This window comes from Phyllostomus discolor, chromosome 11 (assembly GCF_004126475.2).
Source record: "Phyllostomus discolor isolate MPI-MPIP mPhyDis1 chromosome 11, mPhyDis1.pri.v3, whole genome shotgun sequence".
NCBI lineage: Eukaryota > Metazoa > Chordata > Mammalia > Chiroptera > Phyllostomidae > Phyllostomus > Phyllostomus discolor.
The window spans coordinates 72,693,460-72,712,614 of NC_040913.2; the positions used below are offsets into that span (position 1 = coordinate 72,693,460).

The 19,155-nt window shown below is 41.4% G+C and overlaps 3 protein-coding genes across 16 annotated transcripts in view; 2 read left to right on the plus strand and 1 right to left on the minus strand.

The window, feature by feature from the left end:
- NSD3 (nuclear receptor binding SET domain protein 3) overlaps window positions 1–5,131 on the plus strand; it is a 108,258-nt gene extending 103,127 nt beyond the window's left edge. For all 10 annotated transcript variants that reach the window (XM_036011589.1, XM_028526859.2, XM_036011590.1 and 7 more), the window contains 3 exons: window positions 618–724; window positions 1,700–1,904; window positions 2,321–5,131. In XM_036011589.1, coding sequence (XP_035867482.1) covers window positions 618–724; window positions 1,700–1,904; window positions 2,321–2,562 — 554 coding nt within the window. In that variant the 3' untranslated portion in view covers window positions 2,563–5,131. The remainder of the gene's footprint in view (window positions 1–617; window positions 725–1,699; window positions 1,905–2,320) is intronic.
- Window positions 5,132–9,034: 3,903 nt separating this feature from the next.
- On the plus strand, window positions 9,035–13,992 carry PLPP5 (phospholipid phosphatase 5). 4 transcript variants are annotated; one of them, XM_036011612.1, is made up of 7 exons: window positions 9,035–9,164; window positions 9,361–9,469; window positions 9,926–10,016; window positions 10,460–10,523; window positions 11,005–11,182; window positions 11,790–11,960; window positions 12,846–13,992. In XM_036011612.1, exons 1-6 carry the CDS (start codon window positions 9,088–9,090, stop codon window positions 11,916–11,918), a joined length of 648 nt encoding a protein of 215 aa, XP_035867505.1. In that variant the 5' UTR covers window positions 9,035–9,087; the 3' UTR covers window positions 11,919–11,960; window positions 12,846–13,992. The 4 variants fall into 4 exon arrangements, with proteins under 4 accessions (XP_035867505.1, XP_028382300.1, XP_035867506.1 ...); XM_028526499.2 differs by having other exon boundaries at window positions 9,036–9,164; window positions 11,005–11,129; XM_036011613.1 differs by lacking the exons at window positions 9,035–9,164; window positions 10,460–10,523 and having other exon boundaries at window positions 11,005–11,129.
- The window catches only part of DDHD2 (DDHD domain containing 2), a 30,247-nt gene continuing 23,077 nt past the window's right edge, over window positions 11,986–19,155 (minus strand). The window contains exon 18 of one of the 2 annotated variants that reach the window (XM_036011605.1): window positions 11,986–12,051. The gene's annotated coding sequence lies outside the window, so the exon portion shown is untranslated. Of the gene's footprint in view, window positions 12,052–14,124; window positions 19,128–19,155 lie in introns of those variants that run through there. The other variant, XM_028526501.2, reaches the window with a different exon arrangement.

Here is a 19,155-nt window from a genome sequence, read left to right on the forward strand (position 1 = left end):
GCAGCAAAACTTAGTTTCTCCTCTGTTACCTTTGTAGAAAAATGGCTTAAGAAGAGAAACATTGTAGCCAAAAGATTTAAATTGTATTTCTAGACTCACTGTGGTCTGTTCAAGCCCAGCTATGAGACAGCCGGGCCTCCTCGTCTGAATCCCTGGATCTTTGTTGTATACAGTAAAACTGCACTTTGAACTCCCTGGCCATAAGGCATTAATTACTGGAAACAATATGGTTGTCATAATTCCACGGTCATGCTGTACATTTAGAAAGGAGTATGAATTAGCTTTAGAAAAGAGAGCTAGCTAAACTAGAACCCACTTTTCCCAAGCAGAGATTTCAGAGTCTTGGTCTCTATTACATAGTTTTTGACCACTTCAGTGAAAAGGATATGATGACTTTTGTAGCATATTTACTTTTGCCGCAAGCATTGGTAGATGGGGGTGTTTTCCTGTAGTTATTTCCCCCCTTTTTTCTTTTTTTCCATCACTGTCTTCAGCGTAGAACATGGGGGAGGGGAAAGTTCATGGCAGAATCATCTCTTTCATTATGAGAAATAATGTGTCTGTGACAGCATTTCTCTTCCCCTTGAGTGTGAATATTTATTTCCTTATGTCCTTAGGGATGGAGTTAACTTTTAATTACAACCTGGATTGTCTGGGCAATGGCAGGACGGAGTGCCACTGTGGCGCAGAGAACTGCAGCGGTTTTCTTGGAGTGCGGCCAAAGGTCAGTTGTGCGGGTACCAGCGGTAGGCCTGGGGCTGTGGACCAGGCTTGTCTGTGGCCGTCTCAGGCAGAGCTGGCTGAGGGGAGCCTGGTTTGATGTGTGGACCTTCACCTGTGTTTACCCAGACTTCAGACTCTTTCTAGTGAAGCATATCTCAGTGGGATCTGTTAGGTTCTGAAAAGGCATTTGTATTTCTGATAGAATTTGAAGTTAGCAAAATCCTTTTTGAAAACTTTTTAAAAATTCACAATATACTAAAAACCATTGAATTATACACTTTAAAATGGTGACTTTAATGGTATATGAATTGTATGTCAGTGTCTTTGCAATGAAAAAAAAAGCACCTATTCAGAAATCAATAAAAATGAAGCCCTTGTTTTTTTAAAAGATTTTATTTATTTACTTAGAAAGAGGGGAAGGGAGGTAGAAAGAGAGAGAAACATCAGTGTGTGGTATCCTCTCGCACACCCCCACTGGGGACCTGGCCTGCAACCCAGGCATGTGCCCTGACTGGGAATCGAACCAGGGACCCTTTGGGTCACAGCCCACGTTCAGTCCACTGAGCTACATCAGCCAGGGCGGAAGCCTCATTTTTTTTTTTTAAGATTTTATGTATGTATGTATGTATGTATTTATTTATTTATTTATAGAGAGGGAAGGGAGGGAGAAAGAGAGAGAGAGAGAAACATCAATGTGCGGTTGCTGGGGGCCATAGCCTGCAACCCAGGCATGTACCCTCACTGGGAATCGAACCTGTGATGCTTTGGTTTGCAGCCCGCGCTCAATCCACTGAGCTACGCCAGCCAGGGCTGAAGCCTCATTTTTATAACAACACTGTAATGGGATAAGTTCTCCTGGTGTTTTTAGTTTGTTGAGCAACAGATGAATTTAAATGAATGTGTTGTAGGATTTTCCCTCCCCTTAAAAGCTTCGTGCTCTGTGACCATTAACACCGTGATCCTTTTCTCTGGCCAGTCGGCGTGTGTGTCAACACCCGAAGAAAGGGCGAAAAATGCTAAGCTGAAGCAGAAGAGACGGAAAATCAAAACAGAACCAAAGCAGATGCATGAAGATTACTGTTTTCAGTGTGGAGATGGCGGAGAGCTGGTCATGTGTGACAAGAAGGACTGTCCCAAAGCATACCACCTCCTATGCCTTAACCTGACTCAGCCACCATATGGTAAGCTGGACCTTGCAGCCCCTTCTCCGACTTGCACTTTTGCCGGCTGTGTGTAACTCAGAATATGCTCCCCTCTCCTTGGTGGAGCCGTGGAATGGGAATCACTCAGTAGGACAACCAACCACAGCAAACAAAAGTTATGCTAGTGAAAATCTGTCTCTTTGCAAATTTGGGATACCCGTGAGCCAGCAAGGATTGGCTTCCTTTTTATTATTGCCATGGGTGAGTGCTTTGGACAGAATCTCACTTCTGTACCTAATGACGCACCCAGCCAGACCAGCGTCTGGCTGAAATCTGGAGCTGTGTTCGGTTGAATTCAGTCTCTAATCAGAGAAGGTGGGGACTTGGGTTTTTCATGGGTAACCGAGACAGGCACTAACTTGGGCTCGTTTCTCCCCCACCCCACCCCCACTTAGGAAAGTGGGAATGCCCGTGGCATCAGTGCAATGAGTGCAGCAGCGCAGCGGTTTTCTTCTGCGAGTTCTGCCCACATTCCTTCTGTAAAGAGCACGGAAAGGGAGCTCTGGTTCCCTCCGCACTGGAAGGCCTTCTCTGCTGCTCTGAACATGACCCCGAGTCTCCCGTGTCACCAGAATACTGGAGCAAGATCAAATGTAAATTGGAATCACAAGATCACGGAGAAGAAGTAAAGGAATAAATGGGTGGTGATTTCCTTTTATTCTTTTTATTTAAACGGGGGGAAAAAAGCAAAAAATAAGTGGACGATGCGTTCACAAGAGGTGAGACCACGGCAGTGCACGCAGCCTTCGCCATCAGTACTGCCTTACTCAGTGAGAATGGAGCCTGCGCCCGCAGGGGGAAGCAGTAGGGGGTGTCTGGTTTTTCTGTCTGTTCTGTCGGTTTGAGGATTCTGTCGTGGGGCAGGGTTGATTCCCTTGGTCCTTTCCTGCCTTTTGTTGTGCTTCAATGTCTTGCAGCCAGAAACGGAAATGTCTTTGCTTTTAAAATAAGAGCAAGAAGAAAAGAAAGTTTGTTAATGAGATAAGTATAGTCTATGATGCGTTCCTTGGGTGTTAAAAGCAAAAGTCACCATCATTCCTTTATTTATTTTCATTTAAAAAATTTTGAGAAGTGTAGTTCAGATCGTCTGCTGTGTGTGTGTGTGTGTGTGTGTGTGTGTGTGGAGTAGGAATTGGAGAAAGCCCTCTAGCAACGGATATGATGATCTTTATATACCTCTGTACTGACTAGTGGGTAGGCTGACTTCTCTTTCCCTTCCAAATGTGTCTCGTAGTCTTAGAGAAGCGTTCCATGGAAGTATCGAATCTGGCCTCTTGCAAACACAATGTCTCAGTGGATCTTACCTCTGTGGTCTTTAAACCAGGTGGGCTTTGTGATATGATAAGTTTACATAGAAAGATATATAATGTGGTTTTTGGTTTTGTTTTGGAGGAAAAAAGAGAAATGGAGGTACTTACTGAGTTGGGAATGCTTTCCATTCACAGTGGGTATTTTTGATGAAGTGTGTTTATGTGGACAGGAATGCATAGTGTTAGAATGGTCGTTCCTGTTTCTTGACACATTGATAAAGGCAGCTAAAGGAAGAGGAATGGCACAGACCAAAAAAGTTGGATCATATAAGCACCATTTTCTGTCACACCCTGGTCTGACTTGGAAAGAATTGAGGACATTTTACTTTCTGTCCCTTCCTTCTCCTAATCAAACATTCCCTGTGTCAGCTGACCCCTCAGTCTTGTTTCCTGGTGAAACTCACAAATGAATTTGAATTGTATTTGACTAACTCTTTTTGGGTTAGTTCCTAATGGGGGCGGGGGCGGAGCATCTCAAAGTTGTATGTCAACAATTTCTGTTTAGTGCTATCCAGTACGTAAAATCGCCCCCGTCGAAGGAGGGAGGGAAGCACTTCTTCTACAGGGTATGTAAGAGCCACCCAAACACACTTCATCTTTGGAGGCACTTAGGGAAAGCTCCCAAGAAAGCAGTGTTAGCGAAAACGGTTGGCTGTGTTGCTTGGATCTCATAATGCGAGTCAACCGAGATGTCTGCCCACAAAACTCACTTGCTTTTAATGCTTAGGAATATGTGTGTTCCGGTATTCCTTGTATGAACTAATTAGTAATGTCAGACATTGTTGTAACACTGTACTAAGTAGACGTCTAGAATTAGCTTGAATGAACGTTAACTTGCTCTGTGAATTTTGACGGCCTACAATCGCTGGTAGCATTTATTTTCCCTCAAGGAGTACCTAGTGACCTTGCGGAGGTGGGGAGGGTGGGTGCTCTGCCACATCCTTCGGGTGCGCTCTTGCGCTCGGTGTGTTCCTTTCTCCTATCAATCTAGAGCTCTTCTCTGGTAAACAAGAAGAAAAGCTGTTTTGTGCCTCTTTTTTTTTTGTATGTAAATGTGCAATTATACTGGATTTTGTCTTGTAAAAAAAACGAAACAAAACAAAAAACACTACATTTCCTTTACTTGAGCTCCTAAACTGCCATTTGCCTGATTCTGGCAATTAATTCTGAGGTAACTTATTGGGCCTCCAATAATTCTATTGATTAAATATGGTCCCAAAAGAAAGAGCAAAATGGAAAATGCTATACATGTTACCAACTATAATTGCTACAGGTAACATGAATTATATCTCACCAAAACACTAAACTTTGCTCTTGAACAATTATATAGTTTGATGTCCTTTTAAAAAATAATTTAAGAAAATCTAGGTTTTATCATACTAAAACTTTATTTTATATATGTATATGATAAATGTTTGCTTTTTAAAACTTACTAACATGAAGGATTTCCTTTAATATTCGAAATGCAACTCTTGTTGAAACAGTATCCAACATGAAATCTTATCTCCTTAGTGCTGTTTAATATCTGAGACTTTTATATGGTAAGCCAGGGTATATCCTATATACTACAAATACCTTAGGTTTAAGTATTTTTATGCAGTTTCTTCATTGTGTCACATTTTGTTTGTATATCTATAAAAGAGCTCTGCTGAGACTTCTTAATCTTGGGGGGCGGGAGGGTGTGATGACTCCTAGAACTGTTCTGCCATGTCAGAAACCAGGGTAGGAAATGAAATAGCGACCCCAGCTCTGGCGTCTTTGCCCACGAGTGTTCTTTAGCCGTCTGCACAGCAGTGTCGGCCGTGCCAGTGCCATGGGGCTCTTCTCACACCTCCATTGGGTCACTGTCGACCTATTTATTATATTGCAAAGTTGCAGGTCCTAGAAGCAAAAAAAGCAAGTTGTGCTTTTCAGTGTGCATAGCATACACGCACTGTGCTTGCCTGTGCTTCACCAGTGAAATAGTCCAAAAGATGTATTGCTCACTCAGTCAGAGGTTGGTATTTGCTAACTTTTAATGAACTATAGAAATGATCCCTGAAAGTATAGTCTTGTTACCTTTTAAATCTGTATGTGGTCAGAGCATAAATTGTTGGTTTTTATTCTTGTCCAAAAATGAAATGACTTTAAAACAGCATGAGATAATGGTGGTATTTTTTTTTTTTTTGCCTCATATTTATTGTCTAGAGGAAGAAGTGAATATAAGATTTTAGATAATCAGCAAAAGCGTCAGAAATTGGATCGGCAACAACTGAGGGTGGAATCCAGGGAAAGAATTCAGGCCTCAGAGTGCAGGGAGGGGCTGGGCTGGGCTGCTGGGAGGAGCCGGGGAGCCGCCTGCAGCCGCGGGGGGGGGGGGGGGGGGGGGGGGCAGCCCTTCGTTCCTGGGAGGCTGAAGCAGCCAGGGGACGTGATTCACTTTTCAAATATTTCATCAGGGCTAGAATTAGGAGTGAGGTGGGATTTATTTTCATTTCTGTTTTAGCAAGTTCCCACACTGTCTTAATTCTCAAAAATACTCTGGCCTAAGTTATGGAATAGGCTGATTTTTAGAACCATTGAAATTTGGATATTTCTGTGTGTTCATGCCAGAAACATATCTCAACTACATGATAGTAATAGTAATAGGGGCAAGTAAGGCTGCTCCCAGTTCCCTTCTGTCATTTCCAAACATTTGGAAATATGCCTGTAAATAATGTCATGAAATTCTGAGATAATCATGTGAAGGACTCCTAGGCAGGGCAGGCTCTTGGACAACTTTCTCTCCTGATTCATGAAGTGGAGTTTCCTTTTTGAGTAGCTTGTTGCATGGTGTATGCCCCAGTCAGGGTCAAACCCAGATCTGCAGTTGGGAAACAGGCAGCTAGGCCAGTTACATAGAATGTAATCTCTGGACTACCCAGCATTTGTTGCTTGTCTTTCATTTCATTTTAAAATAAAAGCTCTTCCTCTAGCTTTCACCTTCAAGTCAAGGTGCTGCTACTTGCCACGTCCCAACAGGATAAGAAAACAAGGTACCTTGGAGTCCTTGCAGCTTGGGAAGCTTACGCGTGATGTACATGAGGTACGCCGACACTGGGAAGTTGCTTAATGGGCAGAGCAAATTAGTTTTTGTTACTTCTTACAAGGCTGATGCGTCTAGGCATCCCAAGTTGTCCAAGTTGCAGCAGGCATGAAGTGATCATCTGGAATAATTTCCTTCGACCTAAGGCCACGTAGAATTGGTCTCTGGTTATGTGTAAACAAACAGGAGAACTTGCTTCCATTTTCAGATAAGCTAGGGAGAAAATATAATTAGACAGCTTTGTCATGTATTAACAAATATTGAAAAGTTGGAAATTTGTATATACTGAAATCGACCAACTTTTTTCTGGGGTGGGGCACAGGGGGGAAAGAGGGTTATATTAGGGTGAGGGCGGGGAATGATAATGTTTACCACAGGTACGAAGTAGTCACTTTAACATTGAGACCTCTGCCTCATTGAATTCAGGTTTTTTAAGTACTTGAAATTCTTCAGATTCTCCTTATTTTAACAGTTATTTTAAAATTTATGAAGTAGAAGCATTGTTTTGTATACTGTTTTGAAAATAAATAGCCTAGTCTCTTATCCTCTTTCACTTGGGTTAAAGGTAAAGTTCTGCAAATGGGAGAGCATGTTCACAGTAGAATCTCAGATTTAATGTACACATTTGAGGGAGAGACTCCTGCATGGGATACCAGCAGCATTTTTATGAATATTTTCTATATATGTTCTTCATTTTGTCATTTTGTCAACCCAAGCACCTCTTCTTTCCTTTTAATATATGCCTGTGTAAGGAAAACACAGAAATTTGCACTTACGTTACACTCCTAAAATGCTGAGTGTAACCTGTGTGTTTCAAAAACCATTTCCATTCTTTTTTCATCGGTCCATTGCTTAGGTGGCAAGTTCAGGTGCTTGTGGCACATACGTGTGGAAGGGAAGGAGAAGAGAATTACCTGTCCTTTGGTAGCCTCTGAGAGTCGTTAATGTGCAAATAAAAGGGAAAAGGTGAATAGTTGCCAAAGTCATTTACTGGGTCCTTAGTTTCCTTATGTGACATTACCGTGTCTGCATATTGACAAGAAAGCAGCCTCAGGTTCCAGTACTCCCCTTTCTGCCGGCCACAGACTTCTGATAGGTGTGAATGGCTCTCATTATCCCTCACATTACCTAGATTAGGTATTTATTAGGTGTTCTTGTCCGTTTGGAAGTGGACTGGGTAAAATTTACTTTTACTTGGTTGTCATTTATATCGCTCCTTATTCCATTTGTGCTGTCACATACCCTATGTTAAAAAAGAAAATGGTTATTGCCACCAACAGCCAAGATGTTAAATGATGATTACACCTGGCTAATAATAAGATTCTTTTTATATACAAGGGTGTGTGCATAATTGGTATTGATATGAGAAATTCATTTGTACCCACTTGTGATAATTGCACAACAAACACAGATACCTACAGATTCTGTTTTCATTTCCTTGTGATCTTTATCTATGATAACAACCTTTGTAGATTGGTTATTTCTGTACTTTGTTTATCTATAATAAACTTTGTAGATCCTGTGAAATGTTATTTTGCCTAAATCACTTGAGACTTGAGTCTTTAATAACAAAGCATCGATATTCACTAAAGTCAATCTCTTTTTGAGTTTCTGTGACTTGGCTAGAAGCTTGACACTAAGGGATTAGTGTTAATTTTCCCTGGGGGTGTTCCACTAGGGCATTACTGTATATTGACTTGATGTTGCCACACAGACTTCAAGATATATGATATTTTGGGGATTTTGTTGATTGACCTATGTTTTATTGCATAGTGTGAAATGTGCAAAGCTTGGTTAACCTGTATATAGATAGCTTATTGTTGACTAGTTATTGTGTATTTAGGATTGCCTGTACTATTTAAGCTGCTTACTGCTGTGTGTGCTGGTAGGAACATATAATTTTCGTATATTATATTTACTGAGATGTTGCCTTTTTTTATTTTACAAATATTTTGGAATTGAAATGTTTTGGGGGGGTTTTGTTTTTTGTTCTATTGTTTTTTGCTTCCGTGAGGATTAATTTGGAAAGGTTTTTAATGACATTCCACTGATTTCAGATTTTGCTTGAGATTGACTTCAATAAATTGTCCTGTATGTTCCAAATTAAATATGTGGATTTGTTCATTGCCTGTACTTTCTTGCTGTAACTCACTGGGCTAGAGGCCTTCATGGGAGGGAGCGGACCCAACTGCGGGGCTGTGTGGCCCAGCACGTACATCCTAGGGCAGTGGTGTCTGTAGCACCCCGAGTCCTGAGTGCCAAGTACATATTTCTTCAAAATGCGATGCTGCTAGTAAACTTGGACCCGAAAATGCAGAGGTTTGTTTTGTGATTTGTGTTCGTGGAAGAAAGGTCCTTAGAGAACGTTGCTACCTCCTTTGGTGTGTTACGAGAATATCCAGGCCTTGGCTAGTTGGCCAAGGACGTGACTGGGAGATCGCCATCATTTTCAGCCCACTGGTTTATCAGATGGAAAGGTAACTGCTGCTGGACAGGACAGTGGGAGAACAGCATCGCTTGCCTTTCATTCCTTTTGCTAGGTGATGCTCTGAGAACCCCGCAAAGCCACTTCTCCCTGAAAGTGCTGGCCTGGCAGTGCGGAGGTGGCCGACCGCCTCCCTGCAGTTCCTCGACCGCCTACCAGAGGGCGATCGCGGGCACCGAGATCCGGCCTCCGGTGGGGCAAGGCGGGGGGCGGGGCGGGGCTGCGCGGAATTGCGCGGTGCGGCTCGAATCCCAAGCAGCGGCAGCCACGTCAGTGCGTCGGGCCGCCAGTCAGTGCGGCGGGATGGAGCAGACGAGGAAGGCAGTGGCGGCCTTTGGGGCCGAACTGGGAGTGCGGATCGTGCTGTTCGCGGTCTTCCGGTAAGTGGTTTGCGGGTCAGACCCCCAGGTCCCCACACCCTCTTGCAGGCACAGGGCAAGAAGGCCCCCCCGCGGCCTCCAGTTCTCAAGCTCTGAGCCACGCCCGCACCTCTCCACCTCGAGGTCCGGGTCCTTCCTTGGGAAGCCCAGAGAAAGCTAACCAACGTGCTCCGCACGTTTGTTTGTTTCCCTTTAGGGTAACAGACCTTCTGCCCCCCTTCCAGAGGGTTATCCAACCTGAGGAGATGTGGCTTTACCGGAATCCATATGTGGACGCCGAGTATTTCCCCACCAAGCCGATGTTTGTGCGTACAAAACGAGCCCCTCTTCTGCTCCTTGGCACTCGTTGTTGCTTTAATGCTGGGAGCATCCTGGCTCATTTGTCTTTGCAGGGAACTTATTGCTCTCTTTGTTGGTGTCCTAAGGTGTTGCTTCCTGCTGTGCTCAAGATTTTGCATCCTAATGTTTTAAGATCCAGATTTAGAGAGCATCTGGCCTTCTGTTTTGGCTCAGGAGCCCTGTTCTGTGAGCTGTTCCTTGGGATGGGCCTGGAGTAGCTGCTCATTTAGAATGATGCTGTGTTTGCTGGCAGAGCTGCCCAGTGCCCATTTAACCCACAGACACCGAGATGCAAACTCTGTCTGTCCTGGGAACTGTGGCGTCTGGTGCATGTATGTCACTGCCATCCCTCTTCCCTGTAGGAGCTTCTTTGACAACTAGTTTTGTGGTTTGGTTTTTCACGTTTCCATGTTCTGGTTCAGGCCATTGCATTTCTCTCTCCGCTGACTTTGATCCTCCTGGCCAAATGTCTCAAGAAGGCAGACACGACAGACAGCAAACAAGCTTGCCTGGGTAAGAGCTAACCCTTTCTAGCTGGTGTCTTAGTGCCTAAGACACTAAGGACTGAGAGGGCAGGGGTTGTGACCTCAGTGGCCTCCACACACTGAGGCCTGTGTTCCTGAAGTAAGTGCCTGCCTCCTGCACCCTATTTGTTACCTGTGAGACAGAAGAATAGCACAGTGAGCTTGGCTAACCTCGCAGGTGTGCCTAAATGCCCCGGATTACATGTGCCTCAGAAATGTCTTCAGGCTCGTGCGGAAGTTCTCCCTGTACTACACCGTAGTAGTCAGTCATGTAGTCAGTCATTGGGGGCCTGAATTATGTTTATACTGCACTGTGGTTGGAGCCTGACCATTCCTCTGTCTCGGGAAGGTCAGGACTGTGGTCTTAACGAGAGTGACCATGCCGTTCCTCCTAGGCAGATGCCACTAACAGTAAGTTTCTTTGCTTTCCAGCTGCCAGCCTTGCCCTGATTCTGAATGGTATCTTTACCAACACAATAAAACTGATAGTGGGGAGGTAAGTGACAAGAGTTTGCCACACCGGGGTCTGTCTCAGCCGTTACCTTGGTCGGAGAGATGGTTATCAGCACTCCAGCACATGTCTTTATCCTTTCTTCTTTATCTCAGCCCGTCCTTTCTCCCCTCCTTACCCCCTAGTCCTGCAGGTGACACTTGGGTTCTTTCCTGCCCGAACAGCATTTCCCACTGACAGACACGGCAGCCACTGTCCTCTAGAGTACCCCCTGAAGCTGCACTGTGATGTGCTCTTTGCCCTAAAAAATAACCACATGCCGGAGTGGCCTTTTCCCCCATGAATAAAATATTGACCCTGGAAATAAGGCATTTCTCTTGGTGGTGACTATCCTAATCCAGTCTCATTATTTTGCCTGAGACACGACTTGACCAATAATTAACAGGATTATTGATGTCTGATACACCAAAAAATAGTTTCTGGAGGTGTAAACAACCACTATTCAGACCGTGCTCATTTCTTCCAGGCCACGCCCAGACTTCTTCTACCGTTGCTTCCCTGATGGGCAAGCCCGTTCTGACTTGACGTGCACAGGAGATGAGGACGTGGTGAATGAGGGCCGGAAGAGCTTTCCTAGTGGACATTCTTCCTGTATGCATACCATGTGGGCTCTCCTCTGCTGTTTGGGGATCACCGAATTTAATGTAGGAACACCTCACTACTCTTGTTCTTGTAGCTAGAAATTGGACAAACCCCACGCTCTTTTTTGAAGGGCCCCAAGATTTCACAAGCATGAGCCTCGAATATTAGGGTATATATTTTTAAGAAGAGGGGAGGTAGCTTACCTTCATGAGATTTGAATATTTTATTACTGTATTATTTGCTAGATCCTACCATCTTGTACTAATCATAAAAATATTAAATAACCTTTATTGATCCTGTATGTCAGGTGTTTTAGAAAGTATTTAAATTCTTACCTTATCTGACACTGTACTAGCCCAGTGACGTGGACACTATTATTATTGTGATTCCCATTCATACATGAGCAAAACTAAGGCATCAAGAACAAGTAACCTGCCCAAAGTCATACAGTTAATATTCCAAAAACTATTCTTAGGATAAATATTAGCTTCATGACACAAAAAGTCCTTTACTTTTCCTTTTGGTTCATCCTCTTTATAATCAATGATCTACTCCGGAAATAAACAAAAAAAGGGATAAAACATGTTCATGTCCCCTAGCTGCCTATTAGCAGATTAGTGGGGTAGCTTCCTTTAAAACACATACACTTACAGGTTTTTCCTCTTCTAGTTGCATTTGCTGGTCTGGCCTTTGCTTCCTTCTATCTGGCGGGGAAGTTACATTGCTTCACACCACAAGGTCGTGGGAAATCTTGGAGGTTCTGTGCCTTTCTTTCACCTCTGTTTTTTGCAACTGTGATTGCACTGTCCCGGACCTGTGACTACAAGCATCACTGGCAAGGTAAGTAAGGTATTCATGCCAGGGAAGCTTCCATGTATCACTCATCACCATATCTCTAGGACTTGGCACAAAGGACATGCTCACTAAGTGTCTGTTGAAAAAGAAAGAAATGAGTATGGGATTGTCTGGCTTCTGTACTAAGGGTATGCATTGATAAGTATATGGAAGATGAGAAAGTGCACTGTTACCTTTTAAAGAGATTTCCAAGGAGGAATTGTCCTAGATTTTCCCATTATTTTGAAGCATCATAATTCAGAATAAACTATAAGAAAGTTTTGACAACAAACCTGAAAGCTCCATTAAAATAAAAATCAGGTTCATTGCGTGAGTTTGTTCAGAAATGAAATTAAAACTCAAGAAAATATAAAATTGTAATTAAATTGTAATTATAAGTAAATAAAAAAATTTTAAATGATACAGTAAAATATCCAAATTACAGAGTATCTTCAAAACAAACCTGACAATTTTGCCCAGAGAGCATTAGGCGACCTATTTTAAAGAATAAACATTTTTCATAAAGAGAGGCAACCTTTGAAAAGCTTACTCCTTCCTATAAAACTCTAAATGGTGAAAAACCATGAAAATTGTTAATAGCATGAAATGAACCTATCATTTTTCTGAATTAAAAAAATTACAGTCTAGTATACTTGGAAAAAGTCTTCTTATATTTACTTAACTAAAGATCTGTTTTGATTTAGTGTTTAGAGAACAGTCTAATACAGGTAATCCAGTGTAAACTGTACGATCAAACTGAGAAAGCCCCAAACTTGGGTTTTTGCAGGCCAGTCAGAAAAACCTGGAGGGCCAAGTTCTCTATACGCTGAGCCAACGCAATTTAAGAGTCTAATATGATTAAGAGAAGACTTTATCTCCTCTCTCTTCTAGATGTACTAGTTGGATCCATGATCGGCCTGACTTTTGCCTATGTCTGCTACAGGCAGTATTATCCTCCTCTGACTGATCCGGAATGCCATAAACCATTTCACAACAGAGCTGTACTTCCCAACGCACAAAAGATGTCTAGTGATCCTTATCATTTTGATGTTTAGAAATTGGAGCTACCTCTATGGAGAATAGTAGGTGAATCAGCCGGTCCTATCTGGACCACGGTTAAGATAGGCATGTCTTACCTTTGACCTCTCAAGAGGTACTGTGAGGACATCAGCACTTCACTTTTGCTTCCAAATGATTATGCAGTCTTGCCTCTGGTCACGTGAATTTAGCATGAGGAGTCAAAGATCTTTTTTACTATGATATGCCACACATTCTGATAAAGAGATCTTTCAATAGTCCTCCAACAGCTTATGAATCTGGTCCATCAGACTGGTATCCCAAGATCTACAGTGTTTTTACATTTAATTTAAATGCCGTTCTGGGAAGGATCTTGTCACAAAGAAGCCTTTGCATAGCCCCACTTTATCTTAGGAGCTAAGTTACTTATTAAAACTTCATTTTCGATACCTCAAAACCTTAAAATTTAGGGGCACAACTAAGTTATTTTGGTTTAGTTTACTTTTTCTGGTGACAATTCCATAAAGCCTTAAAGAGGAAAGTGTCTGTGGCTTGTTTACCATTGTCACGCGTATCTTATCCTAGTCCCCGCAGATAATACTGTGGGCATAAATAATCTGTCAAATTACTAAATAAAAAAGAAAATGGTTAGGAGTATGATTTCAGTGCTAACAACTGATGACTGTTACTACCTCATTTGTCCTTAACTGAGCTCAGGAGTTCCCTTCCCTCCCTTCATGAGTAAAGATCTGCCCAAATGCATCAACTTTGCCAACTGGCTAAGGCACGAAAGAAAAATTACAAGTATCATTATGTGGAAGACAAATCCTTTTCTGTCCCTTCTTCACAATGAGCTGTAAGGAACAATTACAGGATACCATCAGAATTGATGCTACAGTGTCTGCAACTACCTTTCTCTTTATTGAGATTATATGTTAAATATGACCTTGTCTTCTGTATTTCTTCCTATAACATTTTCAGTATATCTCTTTTCTCCAGTAAATGTGATATTCAAATAAAATGGTGAATGTGCTTTCTTTAATACGTAAGTACCATTTGAGAGCTGGAACATTTTCACAGTAAAACAACTGGTCTCCTCATCTGACATAAGTGACTCAACTACAGTAGCGACAGCCACAGATTTACCTTATAGCTGCCATGCTTTAAATTGTTTTTTTTTTAATTCTGAACTACATCTGCCTATGACAATGAAAACACCAGTAAAGGGACTTAAATGTTAGTTCTTTGCCGGCAACTTTTATTTTTTAAATTTGTTTAATAATCCATAAGGGAAGAGAAAATGGTTATTGTACTGATACTCTTTACTTTATGATGGATGAACCAGGTAACAGTAGGCAGAGGGTCAATATGGTTTTATTTCAGTATTTACTAGAGTTTTAAATATAATCATGTAAAAAACAGACATTTCAAAAAGTGCAAAATATCAGAAAGCAATTCAGTGCTATTAATCTTTCCATGCAAACAATCTCTTTTGCTAAGATAGGCAATACCAGTTCTGGAGTTTGGAATATGTATAAAATGACATACTCTACCAGAATTTAAAAACAGGCTTGGTCAAGAGACTGCACATGATGTGACTGAAATAGTGCAAATAATATACAGCTAAAATCCCCCCCATTGATGTGCCAACAGAAATCAAAGCTCAACTACAAGAGGTTTAGCACAGCCCACACGGGGGAGGGGGAACACCTGGAGTGCTCAGCTCGGGTGAGCCAGGAAGGAGGCTGTGCTCCTGGGCCCTGCAGGACACCTACTGCAATGGGCCACTCCAGCAAGCCCCAGAGACAGTAGCTCTACCTAATACACAGAAACAAATACAAGGAAGCTACCAAAATGAAGAGACAAAGAAATACGTCCCAATGAAAGTACAGAACACAACTCCAAAAAGAAACACCTAAAAAGGGAGACAAGCAATCTGAATGCAGAATTCAAAACACTGGTTATAAGGATGTTCAATGAACTTAGGGGAAGAGTAGATGAACTTAATGAGAACTTCAACAGCATAAATAAAGGACATAACCTATTTTTCAAACTATAAGACACACTCCCCTCCCCATTTGGGAGGAAAATGCAGTGGCGGCCTCCTGTGACCCCACTCCACCACAGCCGCCCCACCCCCCGCCCCTGCACAGCAAGCCAGGCTCGCAATATTCGGACTATAAGACGCAGCCCCCCCTTTCCTCCCAAGTACGGGGGTGTGTCTTATAGTCTGAAAAATATGGTAGATGCCATAAAGAACTAGTCAGAAATGAAAGATACACTAAATTAAAGAATAGTGTACAGGAAATCAACAGGAGAGTAGATGAAGCTGAAAACCAAATCAGCAATATAGAATATAAGGAAGCAAAAAACACCCAATCAAAACAGCAAAAAGAATTTTAAAAAATGAAGATAGTGTATGGAGCCTCTGGGACAACTTCAGGCATGCCAATATTCATATCATGAGGGCCCCCGACAGAGAAGAGGGCAAGAAATTGAAAATCTATTTGAAAAAATGATGAAAACTGCCCTAACCTGGTGAAGGAGAAATAAACTACAAGCCCAGGAAGCACAGAGTCCCAAACAAGATGAACCCAGAGAGGCCCAGACCAAGGCACATCGTAATCAAAATGCAAAAGATTAAAGACAAAGAGTTTTAAACCCAGCAAGAGAAAAGCAGTTAACTACAGGGGAGCCCCCATAAGACTGTTAGCTGATTTCTCAAAAGCAACTTCAGGCAGAAAGGGATTGGCAAGAAATACTCAAAATTATAAAAAGCAAGGACCTACATCCAATATTAATCCACCCAGCAAAGCACTCACTCAGAATATACAGACAAAGAGCTTCCCAGACAAGAAAAAGCTAAAGGAGTTCATCATTACCAAACTAGTATTATATGAAGTGTTAAAGGGTCTTCTTTAAGATCAAAAATATGAACAATAAAATGGCAATACATTTCTATCATCAATTGAATCTAAAAAATAAATGAACAAGCAAAACAGACACAGACTCATAAATACAGAGATTACTTTGATGGTTGCCAGATAGGAAGGGGGTTATAGGAGCTGGGTGACAAAGGTTGAGGGGATTAAGAAGTACAAACTGGTTGCTACAGAATAGTCATGGGGATGGATGTAAAGTACAGCACAGGGAATAGTCAATACTATTCTAATAACTGGTGTTAGAGGGGTATGAGGTTTATTGGGATGATTATTTAGTTATACAGTGTCTAATCACTGGGTTGTATACCTGAAACTAATGTAATATTGCTTTCAACTGTAATTGAAAAATAAAAATGATTTAAAAATATATACAACTAAATAAAGGATTTAAATCAAGCTTATTGGAGCTTCCAGGTTAAGGAATCAGAATCCTCTTATGTGCCAGCATACCAGGGCCCCCAAAATCCATAATATCACCCTATGAAATGTCTTCATCTAGCTGTTAGTTGAACAAGAAATAAGCAAATATGATCTTTCTGGAGATTTGTGGAAGTTGCAAATAAATATAAAAAGGAAAAATGGTCATGTTATTGAGACCCGAGGCTTTGTTTAATGCTAGACCTTAGAACCTAAATATCCATGGATCTTCATGATTAAGGGAGTGGATGTGCAAGGAATGAGAGAGGTAGGTTTGGATGTTTTTATGTCAACAGCTGAATGCAGGAACAGCCAGCCAAGTGGGACAGATGCACAAGACAAGGTATGGGAAAGGAGTATGGAGTTTCTGGCCCCTCTCTTCTCCCCTCTCCCTGTACCTCCACCTGTTCACCACCCCAGAAATTCCCCAAATTGAGTGAAGCTTGCTACATTAGCTGACATTTGATATCCATTTGGCTATCATTTTTAAATGTTCTGTTGTTATTCCCTGCCAGAAAGGCATCCATTGCCTTATTACATTGTATCATGATTAGAATGCTTATTTGTATTTTCTTCTAGATGTTTCTTAACTTTTAGAATAAAGAGTTGCTTTTTATTTTTAATGAAATATGTCCCCTAAGATGCAAGTAAGTTAAAAATGTAAATATGGTGACTTCCCTTAATTACAGCCAGGACAGAAATGACTGCTTTCAAGATATGTAGTCCTTTGAAACAATTAACATTTACTGACTCAACATAACTTTGTACATTAGAATGCATATCAATTTAGCTACTAAGGAAGCAAAGGGAAACTAAGAGACAATTTTGCCACCCATTTCAGCTTGCCTTATTCAGCAGATGTTGAAATTGGTAGATCCTAGGGTACTTAAGACTTTCTGGCTCTAAGTCATTTGCCTTTGTTACTTTTCTTTATAAAGCTGTACAATTCATAAATATTTCAGTTTCCAGAGGAAACAATAATCCAGCTTACTACCCTGTGTCATATACAACCAAAATACCACAAGTGGATAGACAAGATATAAAGCTCTTTTACAATTACTGCCCCTCACCATCAAGAAAGAAACATTTCTTAGTACAAGAATTGCTTTATCTAGCTATCCGGAGTTATGTTGTTCATCTTTGGTTATAAGAACTCACTTTTGCTTGTGCTTTGGTTTACTCTTAAATAGTACCAATTCTGCTAGAGGATAAAGCTTTCCCTATAATATATATTGAATGCTACTTAATTCTCAATAACCCTTACTTCAAATTCAGAATTTCTGTATAAAGAAAATAAAGTATTCAGTTTATCTGAAACTACTCAGTGACTTAGTCAACATTAGTCTGTAAGTAGATGGGAAAAGAAAGGCCAGGCTCTAACCTGTACCCCAACCTTACCTCTACCATCTCTAGGGTGACACTAATTAACCCCCTACCTTTTCTCTCCAGAAAGAGAGAAAGGCCAATGCTGTTGAAGGGATGGCTTAAGTGAATGTTAATGCCAGTGCTTTTGATACCATGGTACATTAAAAAGGAAAGAAAGAAAGAAAAACACAGCTTGCCTGCCTATTCCGTGGCCTGTGGAAATCTGAGGGAAGTGTATCACAAAGAAAACTGCAAAGACAATGACAAACTTGGACCAACTTGAGAAAGAAAATATGGAACAGTGGTGAGTAGATGCCTTGGAAAAAAATTAGTCTGTATTCACCCATTTTCTTCAAGGCACACCTCACTTTGCATGTGCTGATGCTGACTCTGCAGTAGCTGTTCATTGGCCCACATAGGCATGTTTTTCTTTTAGAATAAGAAACTTTTTCCCCTAGCCAAACCTACCTGCTCAACCAACACTCCTGAGCCATGAGCATTTTAAATAAGCATTCTGATTTATGGGTATCTAAGAAGGTAATGATGTTTGCAAAGTGTTTTTAAAGAGGACACACAATACTACCTTCACCCAAGTCGATATGGTGGGTGACTTCCACAATTCTATTCCACCATAAATGCGCCACTAAGAGATTTTATTAATTCAAGGCTGCATAATTTCAGGTTTGTCAGCTCTTATAAAAGCTTTACCCTCAAGAACATTAGCTACTATCAAATAAGTAAGTCAGACTTCTTCTAGATATATAACATGCCTTATAAAGACGCACCTAATGTGAACTAATTAGTCCATTTATACTCTCAGATGAATTCAAACAACTGTAAAAACAATGAACAGCATAGTATCAGTGATTCTTAGCAATAAACCTGTCAGTCAGCTGGAGAGAGAGTAAACAATACTTTTTAAAGCTACATTTTAGTCTTTCTTCATACAGGATTTGTAAAAAGTGATGGCTCAAAGGAATGACTGCTCAAGAGCCTTTTCCATGTCCGCTTAGACTTAGTTTTCAAATGCAGAGAACACTAAGGAGAGATGCGTGTGTCCCAAGTGCCTGCTTCCAAACTAGAATTATTTCCTAGAAAAATTTCTACCAACCCAAATCAAACTCCGAACAGGCAATACCATCTGACATAAGCAATAAAGTGTGGCACCTATATACTATCATCAAAGAATTAAGGATGCAAACCACCCCCAGCTATGAAGAAAGAATGGCAAGCATACATATGAAGCCAGTGGTTAAAAAGTAATGTGTTTTCCCTTTGTTTATCCACTCACTTCCAAAGTGGAAGATTATCTTACAAAGCCCCGAATGGTGAGTAAGTGGCAGGCAACATGCAAGCAATGATGCAGCTGAGGAGAGAAAAACTGCAGGAACACACAGGTGGGTTTTCTGGAAAAGGATCCCACAAGGTCCATCTAGGGGAAAGAGGGGAGAAGAGGTCAC

Excerpts from the sequence above, each read along its gene's own strand:
- PLPP5 (XM_028526499.2), top strand. The coding sequence starts at position 9,088 with ATGGAGCAGACGAGGAAGGCAGTGGCGGCCTTTGGGGCCGAACTGGGA. Across the intron at positions 10,017-10,459 it reads CAGCAAACAAGCTTGCCTGG|CTGCCAGCCTTGCCCTGATT; the intron begins GTAAGAGCTAAC and ends TTTGCTTTCCAG. Across the intron at positions 11,130-11,789 it reads TCCTAGTGGACATTCTTCCT|TTGCATTTGCTGGTCTGGCC; the intron begins GTATGCATACCA and ends TTCCTCTTCTAG.